This window comes from Babylonia areolata, chromosome 9 (genome assembly GCF_041734735.1).
Source record: "Babylonia areolata isolate BAREFJ2019XMU chromosome 9, ASM4173473v1, whole genome shotgun sequence".
NCBI lineage: Eukaryota > Metazoa > Mollusca > Gastropoda > Neogastropoda > Buccinidae > Babylonia > Babylonia areolata.
Window position 1 is genome coordinate 47,451,352 of NC_134884.1, and position 12,500 is coordinate 47,463,851.

The following is a 12,500-nucleotide window of genomic DNA, read 5'->3' on the forward strand; positions in this document are numbered from 1 at the left end:
TTGCAGTATTTTTTTTCCTGTCCTCGCTCGCATTCATCACTGTCATTAACTAACCATCAACCTGTGAAGCTACTTTTTTATGGTTTAGAATTCTGTTCTTTTTTTTGTTTTGTTTTTATTTCCTAATCCTATCCTCCTCTTTTTTTTCTTTTTTTTATTAATTCATTTTCTCCCCACTCGAAGCAAAACAGACAGTCGTCAGGCCAAATGGGTGTGGTGTCGGTTTTCCTGTGGGTTTTGTCCATTTTCTTAAGAAACTGTCAACAAGATAAATCCCTTGTCTGCTGCCGATGAGTTATAACTTTGATGGTCAGTGAAGGGCCGTCGTCACCTCAATGAGAAAAGACTGAAGCTTACAGGTAAGGAAATCAGTCGTCATCATCTATATCTGGACTTATTCCTCCTGGAACTACCTAACTTTTGCTCAGCAGAAATGAGTTACACCACTGATAAGCACACAGAGAGTAGTGACCGGTACACTTCAAAATGGTGCCAGGCTGATCGCAGCCCTCCAGAGTTCAGTAGTCAAAGGGTTAAGCAACACATGCATGACATTGATCTCGGTCAAGAAATGTGCGCAGTCTTCCTTCACTGTCTTCCTTCCCTCCACTGTGTCACACCGGAAACAGCCACACCACAATCACACACACACACACACACACACACAGAGGCACTCAGACACACACATACACACACACACACAGAGGCACTCAGACACACACATACACACACACACACAGACAGAGGCTTGTAGTTGTACACTGACTCACCCCCACTCCCTCCATTACCCTCAAAACACACATCCCTCTCTCCCTTCCCACTGACTTGGGCAAACCACCACCTTCCTCTCCCACTTCTCCCCTTGTAACAGACAGAGGGAGGAAGGGAACGAGAGAGGAGGAGTGAGGGAGAAGACACAGGGAGGGAGACAGACAGACAGATGATCAGCCCAGCACTGCACCTACATTTTCCACCTGACTGAAGACATGATTTATGCAGCCAGCAGTGATAAAACACCTTTCCCCTGCTAACAGTTAAAACCATCCCAAACATCCCAACACACACACACACACAATAGAAGAAGTACACAATATCCGTCCACTGAATGTACACGTTTATATACCTGCGACACCCCCCAGTGACCACTCCTCTAGCCTACCACTTGAACTTTGAAATTCTGTTTGACTAGATTCCACCAACCAGTCCCTGATAAGCCTGTGTTCCTCTCCCCCCACCCCTCCCAACCTGAGATTGTTTTAAACATTCCACCACAAGCCTCAATCTACATTTCATTCACATACAAGGCAACACAAGAAGAACAGACACATTCTCCTCTCCTCTTGCTCCCGTTTCCTCCCCCCTTTACCCCCATCCACCTCCCTAGCATAAAATAATACAGACAAAAAGGTAGGATTTATACAGCGCTAAATCTTGTGCAGAGACAAACTGAAGCACGAACTCACCAGTCATTCACACACATGAAAAACCCTGATTCCTAAGGATGAAAGACAGAACTTAAAAACAAACACACAGGAATAGAAAGCCAGGTAAAGTGCAGACTGGGAAGAGAGAGGGAGGGAGAGGGGAAGAGAGCTATTTTGGACAGAAGTAGGTTTTCAGGCCAGACTTGAAAGAGCTGAGAGCAGAGATTTGGCGAAGTGAAAAAAAGTGGGAGCTCATTCCAAGAAGCATATTATTCTCAACTGGCTTGTAACGAATAATAATTATTTAAAAAAAACAAAAAACAAAAAAACCCAAACATATATATATATATATATATATATGTACATTCACCTCCCTACTTGCTTATTCTTGTTTCCATATACCTCAAAGCACTGAAAGAAACCTTGTCCCCAGTTGGCACAGTGTACGCAGGTCTGCCAATTCTCGTTCACGACTTCTGCAGTTATTCTGTCTTCCACATGATGTACATAACAAAGTGTGCACTGTTAACCTTCACACACACACACACACACATCACTATGTGTGTCCATTTATATAGCTCTGTTCAGTCCCTCAATCAAATTCCCCCAAGGCTGTACAGTGTAATGTGGAGAGTAAACAGATGGCCAACAACTGGTACAACGACAAGGCCTACTGGTATATGTTATTCATGGGGACATACACAAAGAACCATGGGTGGTTGGTTGTTTTTTTGTTGTTGTTTTTCCCCCCCTCTTCTGATCATTTTATAACCCAGACTTGTTTTTCTGGCAATGTTGTTTTTTTCCTCCCCAACAGTCATAACCTCAATCCAAACACCGGAGTTGTGTGAGTGGAGTGCACATGAAGTTGCACAATAAAAGATGATGTGCAATATAAATATGATTCATTATCACTATCATTATTATCATATATTATTCTTATAATTATTCAGACACTTCAGCTTTGCTGAAACCTGAACAGAGGTGACTGCAAAAGAACAAAAAACAAACAAATAAATGAATAAGCTGCCAAAACCACAGTAGTTCTTTCTGTATGCCACTGATTTATGGAAGGAAAAATGTGTGTGTGTGTGTGTGTGTGTGTGTGTGTGTGTACGCGCATGCATGCGTACACACGCGCGTGTGTGTGCGTGCGTGCACACGCGTCTGTGTGGGTTGACTATACAAGTGTGCTTGGGGTAGGAGGATGAGGTGGGGGAATTTGAATGGGTGTCTGTATGCATGCATGGATGTATGTAGGGAGCGGGTGGGGGAGACACGTATGTATGTGTGTGTGTTTAAACATTTTTTGAGATAATGATATTAATGAAATTTGGTAAATTGATTTGTTAAATATGTTCTTTTTAAATTCATGTCATTTTTTTTCTTCTTCTTCTCAAATGAGATTTTCTTTGTGTTGCTCAGTTAATATTTATTCAAATGGTTCCGAAAATGTCAGTACAACAAAAAGTTAATCTGACAATCAATGGTTTCAGTCTGTGTGTGTGCAGCGTGTGTTTGTGAGCATGTGTATGTGTTTTGTGTGAGTGTGAGTGTGTGTGTGTGTGTGTTTGTGAGCATGTGTATGTGTTTTGTGTGAGTGTGAGTGTGTGTGTGTGTTTGTGAGCGTGTGTATGTGTTTTGTGTGAGTGTGAGTGTGTGTGTATGTGTGTGTGTGTGTGCATGGGCGTGTGTGCGCATACATGTCTGTGCGTGCATGCTTCTGAGTGTGCTTGAGCGAGTATGAGCATGTCAGTGAGCACATGTGTTTTTCACCTTTCAAGGTTACAGCAACAGGAGGAGAAAGGACGGACTGCAATTCTTTTAAGAGGACTCAATAAAGCAAGGGGGGGGGGGGGGGGGGGGGGAGGGGGGGGATAGTGGAGAAAAATGAATAAAAGAAATAGTGTGTGTGTATGTGTGTGTGTTGGGGGTGGGGGGTGGGATTGAAACAAAGAAGGGAAGGGAGTGGGCTGTGGGAGGACGAAGGGGGGACTGAAGAGAGAAAGAAAGAACATTCCAGAAGAAAGGAAGGAGGGGAAAAAGAACAACAGAAAAGGAAGTTCAGGACAGCCACACACACACACACACACACACAGACTGATACACTCACACAACACTCTTTCTTCTCGCCTGAATCAACCGACTGGCTGTTCATGTCTGAATAATTCAGAACAGGCTGAAACCTTCCCTACGACGCACTCTCTGTCTGTCTCTCTCTCTCTCTCACACACACAAACACACTTTGACGAGCACAGCTGACCCCAATACACAGATACTTCACAGCGCTACAACATGAAGTCCGCCATTTGGGTTACAATACTATGAACTTTAGTATCATGAAAGATTGAGGTGGGAAGACAAACGAGGCCAAGGTCACATTCTGTCAGCAATGGGATGGATGAGAGAGAGGGGGAATTACAGTAAAGAGGAAGTGTGTGTGTGTGTGTGTGTGTGTGTGTGTGTGTGTGTGTGTGTGTGTGTGTGTGTGTGTGTGTGTGTGTGTGTGTGTGTGTGTTGTGTGTGTGTGTGTGTGTGTGTGTGAGTGAGTGAGTGAGTGAGTGAGTGTGTGTGTGTGTGTGTGTGTGTGTGAGAGAGAGTGAGTGAGTGAGTGAGCGAGTGAGTGTGAGTGAGTGAGTGAGTGAGTGAGTGTGAGTGAGTGAGAGTGAGTGAGTGAGTGAGTGAGTGAGTGTGCGTGCGTGCGTGCGTGCGTGCGCGTGCGTGTGCGTGTGTAGGAATCTGAACAGGAAAGGAAGTAGCGAATAGGTGATGGCAATATTACAAGTATAGATCCATTACTGCCAGGGGGAGAGCATGGGTGGAGAGAGAGAGAGGGAGAGAGGGGGGTGAGGAAGAAGCGTGGGAAAGTCCAATGTAACAGCCCCCCCCCCCCCTCTCTCTCTCTGATCTCTACAGGTGCACATCCACCCACCAGCTCCACGTTATATTCTGTGCATTTGAATGGTCTGGTTTCTGTGTGGCGGCAACCACAGGGAAATCAAATCAAACCACGTTTGTAAAAACAGCCCTGCCCACCGCAAAGGAGTCGTTTCTGGGCTGAATACCTCAACCCACTCCCGTCTGTTCTTAAAAAAAGAAGAAAAAAAAAAAAATAAAACAACGTTAAAAAGACCTATTCACCCGTAAAAAATGAAAAGAAAAAAAAGAAGCGCTGAAGAGGAAAAGAAATAACTGCATTTAGATGAGCAGATCTGTGCCTGAAAAGGCTTGCAGGTCGTGTTACGCCAGCCTTGAGAAGGCGGTGGGTAGGAAGGGGGAGGGGCATAGTAGGGGAAAAAAGTTAAAAATAAAAAATAATAAAAAGAGAGCTATGGTTCTCAAACCATATGGCCAAAATGTACTTTTGGAAAAAAAAAAGCCCCCAGATGGACAACACACCACCATATGAGATTACAAATATAATTATATATGTAAATAAAACAGGGGGTGGGGCGGGAATGGAAAAAAAAAAAAAAAGAAAGAAGAAGAAGAAGAAAAAGAAAGAAGAGGAAACGGAAAATGGACAAAGACAGGCCACAGTGAGGTCGGACAGCTGTGGAAGTACGGGGGGGACAACAAACCAACAGAAATGGGCTGCTTGGAGGCTGCACTGCCGCTCATTCAGCAAAACACTTCCAATGATGAAACAAGGCAGACCACAGAGAGAGAGAGAGAGAGAGAGAGAGAGAGAGAGAGAGAGAGAGAGAGAGAGAGAGAGAAGGGGGGGGGGGGGGGGAGAGAAAGAGAGAAAGAACTCATAACTCTAAACTTTTTTTTTTATTCAAGGATTAAGATTTTACATTTTTTGGCACGGCCCATTCTTCCAATCTGTCCTTCCTAATCTATATCAGTTACAATAACACACACACACACACACACACATATATTTAATGGAAAGGGGAGAAAGAGAGAAGGAAAAACAAAACAAAAAGTCCTGCAGAAGGAATATGATAAAGAACAACACCCACACACAGAGACTGACAGATGGATAAGAGGAGAGAGAGAGCGAGAGAGACAGAGACAGACAGAGACAGAGACGCACACACAAACAGACTGACAAGTAACAGGCAGACAAACAAGGGCAGAACACACACACACACACACACACAGGCGTGCTTTGAATTTTGCCAAAGGGTATGTGTACTATATTATGTATTGTATATAATTATATATGTATGTGTGTGTGTGTGTGTGTGTGTGTGTGTGTGTGTGGTCGGGGAGAGGGGGTGTGTTTGTACCTTTTGAGGAGGCGACTTCTTCTCTGACATGTCTGGCATGAACAGACGAGGGGGGTGGTGGGGGCGGCGGTGGACGCGGTGGTGGTGGCGGCGGTGGTGAAGAAGCGAAGGCATGCAGCGACCCTACTGCTACGTACATCCCAACTTCTGCCGCCACCTCCTCCTCCTTCCTCGCCGCCACCTCCTCCTCCTCTAACCCCTCCCCTCCTCTCTTCCTTCCCCTGGCTCTTCCCTCTTCCTTCCTCTCTCTGGCTCCCTCCTCCTCCTCTCCCAGCGCGCGTTCTCTTGTACCACAACTACCAGAGACGGTCTCTGCCTGCACTCTTCTCTTCTCCCACCGAGCCGATGACGCTTGTGGTTTTGTTGTAGTAGTGGTGGTGGTGGTGGTGGTGGTAGAGTGGAGGTGATGTAGTGGGGGTGGTTGTTGTTGTGGTGGTGGTGGTAGGTGGGGTGGTGGTAAGGGAGGTAGTGGTACAGGCGCAACCTTGCTCTGTCAATGATGATGATGGTGATGTTGCCTGTGGTGGTGGTGGTGGTGGTGGTGGTGGGGTGCTTCGTTTACTGCGTCTGCACAAAGAGAGACAAGAGAGACCGGCCACCATGAGAGAGAGAGAGAGAGAGAGACAGAGAGAGAGAGAGAGAGAGAGAGAGAGTACGTGCGCACGGGTGATGTGTATGTGGTGTCCTTTTAAGAATCTGAATGTACATGCATACTGCACACAATTTATGTGCTTGCCACATGTGTGTGTGTGTGTGTGTGTGTGAGTGCATGTGTATGTCAATCTCTTTTTGCCATTGATGATGAATAAATCAGCACGGACCGTGCGTGACGGTGTGCACGTGCACATGCTGCAAATCATTCAAGTATGCACATGTCTACTGTGTCACTTGGAACAGTGTGTGTGTGTGTGTGTGTGTGTGTGTGTGTGTGTACATGAACATGTGTTATACATGTAATCCCACATGTCTGAATGAATGTTTTTGCCTGCACGGCGTATGTATGAGCAATTGTATTTGGTGTTCCTGTGTGCGTGTGCAAGGGAGAGAAACTTCCTGCCGCATCTCGTTGTTTATAAACTACATTCTGCTTACCACCCAATGCATTTCTGCTTAAATTCTGAACACCAGCGCTGTTTAGATTGCCAAATGTTGTCAAGAGCGGAAAAGTACTTTACAGAAACATTGTGGAATGTTTTCAATTACAGCTGAAATGTATACAGTCCCAAACTAACCCATATTCTGAACTGTTTTTTTCATTAGTATTATTTTTTTGTGTGTGTGTTAAACAAAACTTTTGACAGTAGAATATAACGGCTGCAGTTGTTTGTTTTTGTTGTTGTTTTTTTTTTTTTGTTTTTTTTTTAATTTTTTTTTTTTATACATGTACGCTAATGACGTGTGATAAGGAAGGAAAAGGTTAAAGGTCCCATAGTCTTTTATGGCCATAGGGGCAGTGAAGTGATATCCATTGTGTCCAGGGCTGGGCACAGCAAGGCTTCCGCTGCTTTTAACCTTCCCCTACCAAAGTCAGGTAGCCATTCACACCTGGGCGGAGTGAGGAACACTGAAGGAAAGTGCCAGTGCCCTTCCCAAGGACACGACACCATGTCCAAATGTGGCCTTCAACCCTGATCACAGGTGAACACTGGATCTGAAATCCAACACCTGACCAATTCTGGCATGGCAACCGCCATGATGCAGATGGCATGCATAACATAAATACACATTCACACTGTGTGTGTTTGTACATTATATATATATTCTTTCCTTCCAATTATTTTAAGATTTAGCTCCACTCTCTTTCACACAGCTTCTGTCAAGTTATATCTTTCTCTCTCCAACTGCAGAAGCAGCTACAGAAAAACGTCATCACTACAGATTTCAAGATCTGGTGTTAATTAATGATGAACAGTTCTGTGTGGCACCACAATGACGGGTGCAGTGGCCGAGTGGTTCAAGCGTTGGACTTTCAATCTGAGGGTCCAGAGTTCGAATCTCGACAACAGCGACTGGTGGGTAAATGGCGGAGATCTTTCTGATCTTCCAGGTCAACAAAAGTGCAGACCTGCTAGTGCCTGAACCCCCTTCATGAGTACATACGCACGCAGTAGATCCATAACACACGTTGAAGATGGTGTAATCCATGTCAGCATTCAGTGTTTAGTGGGTTATGGAAACAAAAACATACCAAGCATGCTCACCCCTGAAAACGGAGTAAATAAACAAAACGGTCATACACCTTAAATGTTACATGTCTATCTGAGTGTGTATGTATGCGTGCCTAAAATCTGATTGAATGACATAGGAAATGAGTGTCCAATGGCAGCCGTCAGTCGGCTCTACCCACGTAGGCTACATGTTGTGCAAATGACCCTGAGTTTGTAAAGCGCTTAGAGCTTGGTCTCCAAATGAGGATAGGTGCTATATAAGTATCCATATCATTCTGATTCATCATCATTCTCTTCACAACATTATGGGAAAAGAAGTTCACTATCATCCTTCTTGGTCTCTCTTAGACATGATAAACCACACATGCTTCAGTCAATGATCCTGATAAAAGCTACTTCAAATGATCATCAAGCACATACTGCTGCTGTTCTTCTGGCACATGGACCCCAAAACATGACTTCGGTCAATGATCCTGATAAAAGCTACTTCAAATGATCATCAAGCACATAGTGCTGCTGTTCTTCTGGCACATGGACCCCAAAACATGACATGGATCTAAACTTCAAATTTCTCTTATGCCCATGGGACTAAAAATACGACATGAATGAATAATCATTTATGTAATATATCTGTGTTACACCCACCATCAGCCTACTTACAAGCGCTTGTCATATTCAACACTTTACTACAGTGTATAGGCCACTGCCCTACAGCGGTTGTCTATTTGGTTCAAAAACTGATCACACTCATTGTACCAATAACGCAACTTAAGTGTGCATGTTTTCTGAGAAGGGCTCCTCCAAAACTACACGCACAAACACTCAGTCACAGTCACTCTCTCTCTCTCTCTCTCTCTCGCACACACACATACACACACACCTGTATGCAAACTGGGAGTGTGTGTGACTGCAATCAGGTCAGACGCTGTTCCCATTACCGGATGCATCTATGTCAGGAAATCCTGTTCTTCCTCTCACGCCCTCTGCCATCACAGACTGCCACTCACGATGTGTCCCCACTTACATCTGATTGCTGCTACAGTAGTACTTGTAGACTGTACTAAGTGTAGGAACTCCAGTAGTCTGTGAGGCCTTACAGAATACATAATACCCTGTTACCTCGAATGAGAAATGAATTTGTGGTGTTGAAAAAAACAGAACACACACACCATGGAGTGATGGCTTAGAGGTAACGTGTCCACCTAGGAAGCAAGAGAATCTAAGTGCTCTGGTTCCAATCAAGGCTCAGCCGTCGATATTTTCTCCCCCTCCACTAGACCTTGAGTGGTGGTCATTCGGATGAGACGATAAACCGAGGTCCTGTGTGCAGCATGCACTTAGCGCATGTAAAAGAACCCACGGCAACAAAAGGGTTGTTCCTGGCAAAATTCTGTAGAAAAATCCACTTCGATAGGAAAAACAAATAAAACTGCACGCATGAAAAAAAAAAAAAAAAAAAAAAAAAGGGTGGCGCTGTATTATAGCGACGCACTCTCCTTGGGGAAAGCAGCCCGAATTTCACACAGAGAAATCTGTTGTGATAAAAAAAACAACAACAAACAAACAAACAAACAGCGGGTTGTCTCTGGTGAAGCGTCATACAGAACCTTTATTATAGTTTATAGTATACCGCTTCTTTATACTATCTATCTCATATATCACAACTCTTCAAGAGTCAGTTTTTAATGCAGTTTACCTACTATATTATAGATAACTACTGAATCACTGACAAAACCTTGTGAACAACTCCATGAATATGGGATCTCTTAATTTTGTGAGGAACTTTTAAAACATTTTATTCTGTTTCAATAATCATTTTATATGAACTGATATTGTAGTTTCATGAAGCCCTGCTTTCTCAGATTCAAACTCTGCACCCAAACACGGCTCAAATCGGATGCACTTAACCACTCAGGTATCAGCAGTATCACTGCTAATCATTCACACTGCTCAAGCATCACAACTGGAATCAGTGGCTGTTATTAAGTTATACAATCAGCGTTACACGGCGGCACGTTTGGACAGGTTCCACAGTGCAGGCAGGAGGGGAGAAAGGAAGGGAGGTGAATGATGATGAACAGCTGGCAAAGTGGAATTTCTTTATCTGTGCTAATGCACTGCCAACCAATATATATATGGTATGTATGCCAGAGAGTGGGTGGCAGGAGGGGGGGTGGCAGAGAAAAAACCCCGAAACGAAAAACAACAACAACAACAAAAGAAGCAGCAGAGAGAGAGAGAGAGAGAGAGAGAGAGAGAGCTAGAGTGAGCGAGTGAGCATGGTGCTTCTTCCATGTGTGTGTGTGTGACTGTGTCATTGTGAGTGTGTGTGTGTGCGCACACACACGTGTGTGTGTGTGTGTGTGTGTGTGTGTGTGTGTGTGTGTGTGTGTGTGTGTGTGTGTGTGTGTGTGTGTGTGTATGTGTGTGTCTGTAACTTGAAAGAGACAGATAGTAGACAGAAGGGAGTGAGAGAGAGAGAGTGAAAGAAAAGGAGAGACAGACAGAGAGTCTGTCTCTCTGTCAATGTGTATGCGTACGTGTGTGCATGTGTATGTATGTGTGAGTGCATGCACCTGAGCATGCATGTGTGTGTGTATACATGTGTATGCACAAGTGCATGTGAGAGCACGAGTGCCTACATCCAAGCAGGGGGAGGGAGTATGTGTATGAATGAGACAGAGGAGAGACAGAGAGACAGACAAAGAAGAGAGAGACAGAGAGACAGACAAAGAAGAGAGAGACAAACAGACACTCCGACAGAGAAGACCTGATCTCTCTTCAGCCTGTGGGATTCCTTGCTGTTTGCTCCCATCTGCCCCAGTCTCCCTCCACCCCTGGCTGTACAACCCTTCACATCAAAGCTTCCCTCACCAGGCATTCACATCAGGCTGCAGAAGGCAATCAATCTGTTTTCTTTCTTTTTTTATATATATTTTTTTTTTATCGGTCCTGCATTTCTCTATTGAGAGCCAGAGAGAGAGAGAGAGAACAAGAGAGAGAGAGATAGAGAGGGAGGGAGGGAGGGAGGGAGGGAGGAGATGAGGGGCAGAAAACAGAGCGAGAAACAGAGGCAGAGAGTGAAGGAAAGGGGTGAGACAGAGACTGCAGACAGAAAAAGAGAGTGGGAGACTGGGGAGAGTAGAGAGAGAGAGAGAGAAGAGAGACAGGGGTGAGACAGAGACTGCAGACAGAAAAAGAGAGTGGGAGACTGGGGAGAGTAGAGAGAGAGAGAGAGAAGAGAGACAGGGGTGAGACAGAGACTGCAGACAGAAAAAGAGAGTGAGAGACTGGGGAGAGTAGAGAGAGAGAGAGAGAAGAGAGACAGGGGTGAGACAGAGACTGCAGACAGAAAAAGAGAGTGGGAGACTGGGGAGAGTAGAGAGAGAGAGAGAGAAGAGAGACAGGGGTGAGGGAGAGGCTGTCAAGAAAGAAAGAAAGAGGCAGACAGACAGACTGACAGAGAGCGAGAGACGGAACGAGAGAGACTGGACAGACAGAGAGTGAGAGACAGACCGATAGTAAGTCAAGGTCAAAAGTATCCAAATGTCAGTCAGGCAGGCCTCTGGCCCATTTTAACATGAGTGATGACATGAACTGTGAAAAAGGGAATGTTTACATTGTGCACTTTACATCCATCTGCACATTGACTGCTTTGTGAACTTCTTCTTTCATGGGCTGTGACTCCCACATTCAATATGTGTGTGTGTGTGTGGGGGGGGGGGGGGGGGGGGGCGCATGCACCAGAGGGCTTTTACATATATGACCGTTTTTACCTCCAAGGTATTGCCAAGTCTTCCATAGTTCCAATCTGTCCCTGCAGCAGCAATCAAAATAATCACCATCATCAGAATAATGATGATTAAAGGAACAGAGAGAGAGAGAGAGAGAGAGAGAGAGAGAGAGAGAGAGAGAGATACCAATACAGATAATTTATTCATTAGGCCACAGCCCCTATGAAGGGGTACACAAACAGCATCTGCTGCGTTGCATTTGTTTGTACAGACGTGAAGAAAATCACTTGAAATAACATTAATAATAACAAAACATAATTATCATGAAGTTGTAATATCTCTAAATTTAAATGCTTTATGCAGGAAGATGGACAAATTCCACATATCATGTTGTCGTTTTGAAGACATCAACAAGCTGAACTTGAATGTACAACTACAAGGCTGTCGGTAATATTTCAATGGAATATATTTTTCTCTAATCTCTTCAAGAGCTGGACAGCTCAGCACAAAATGTACTTCGTCTTCTTTTTCTCTTGGCATAAACTGATAAAGAGCAAATCAAATCATTGTAATTAGGTTTCCTGTATCCGTAATGAAGAGTTGCTAAACCCAACACACCCAACCTAAATCTTGTAGTAATAATTCTCAAATGTTTGTCCATATTTAGCATTAAATATGGTTTCATATCATGCAGCCCACAAAAAGTTCTATACAATACATACAAAATCTATCATTAATCTGAACATGTTCATTCCATGCTTGCCATCTACAATCAATTAAACGTTGATGAAATATTTTAACAAAATCATTTACACTACCCACACCTTGATGTAACCAAACTTCACCAAAACCATTTTCACACAGACAAATATGTACATCAGTACCCAATTTTTCTTTCCTCGAGCATCCAGTTCAAACAACATTTTAAAAATTTTC

General features: G+C 44.1%; 1 protein-coding gene across 10 annotated transcripts in view; it reads right to left on the bottom strand.

Annotated features, from left to right (window-relative positions):
* LOC143285550 (uncharacterized) overlaps window positions 1–12,500 on the bottom strand; it is a 126,677-nt gene that overhangs the window by 52,319 nt on the left and 61,858 nt on the right. For 5 of the 10 annotated variants that reach the window (XR_013055695.1, XM_076592922.1, XM_076592919.1 and 2 more), the window contains exon 3: window positions 5,663–6,229. The exons of 4 other annotated variants lie outside the window; for them this stretch is intronic. Coding sequence is in view for 4 of the 6 variants with exons in the window: in XM_076592922.1 (XP_076449037.1) it covers window positions 5,663–5,776 (114 nt within the window). In the remaining 2 variants the exon portion in view is untranslated. Of the gene's footprint in view, window positions 303–5,662; window positions 6,230–12,500 lie in introns of those variants that run through there. One more of the 10 variants, XM_076592927.1, reaches the window with a different exon arrangement.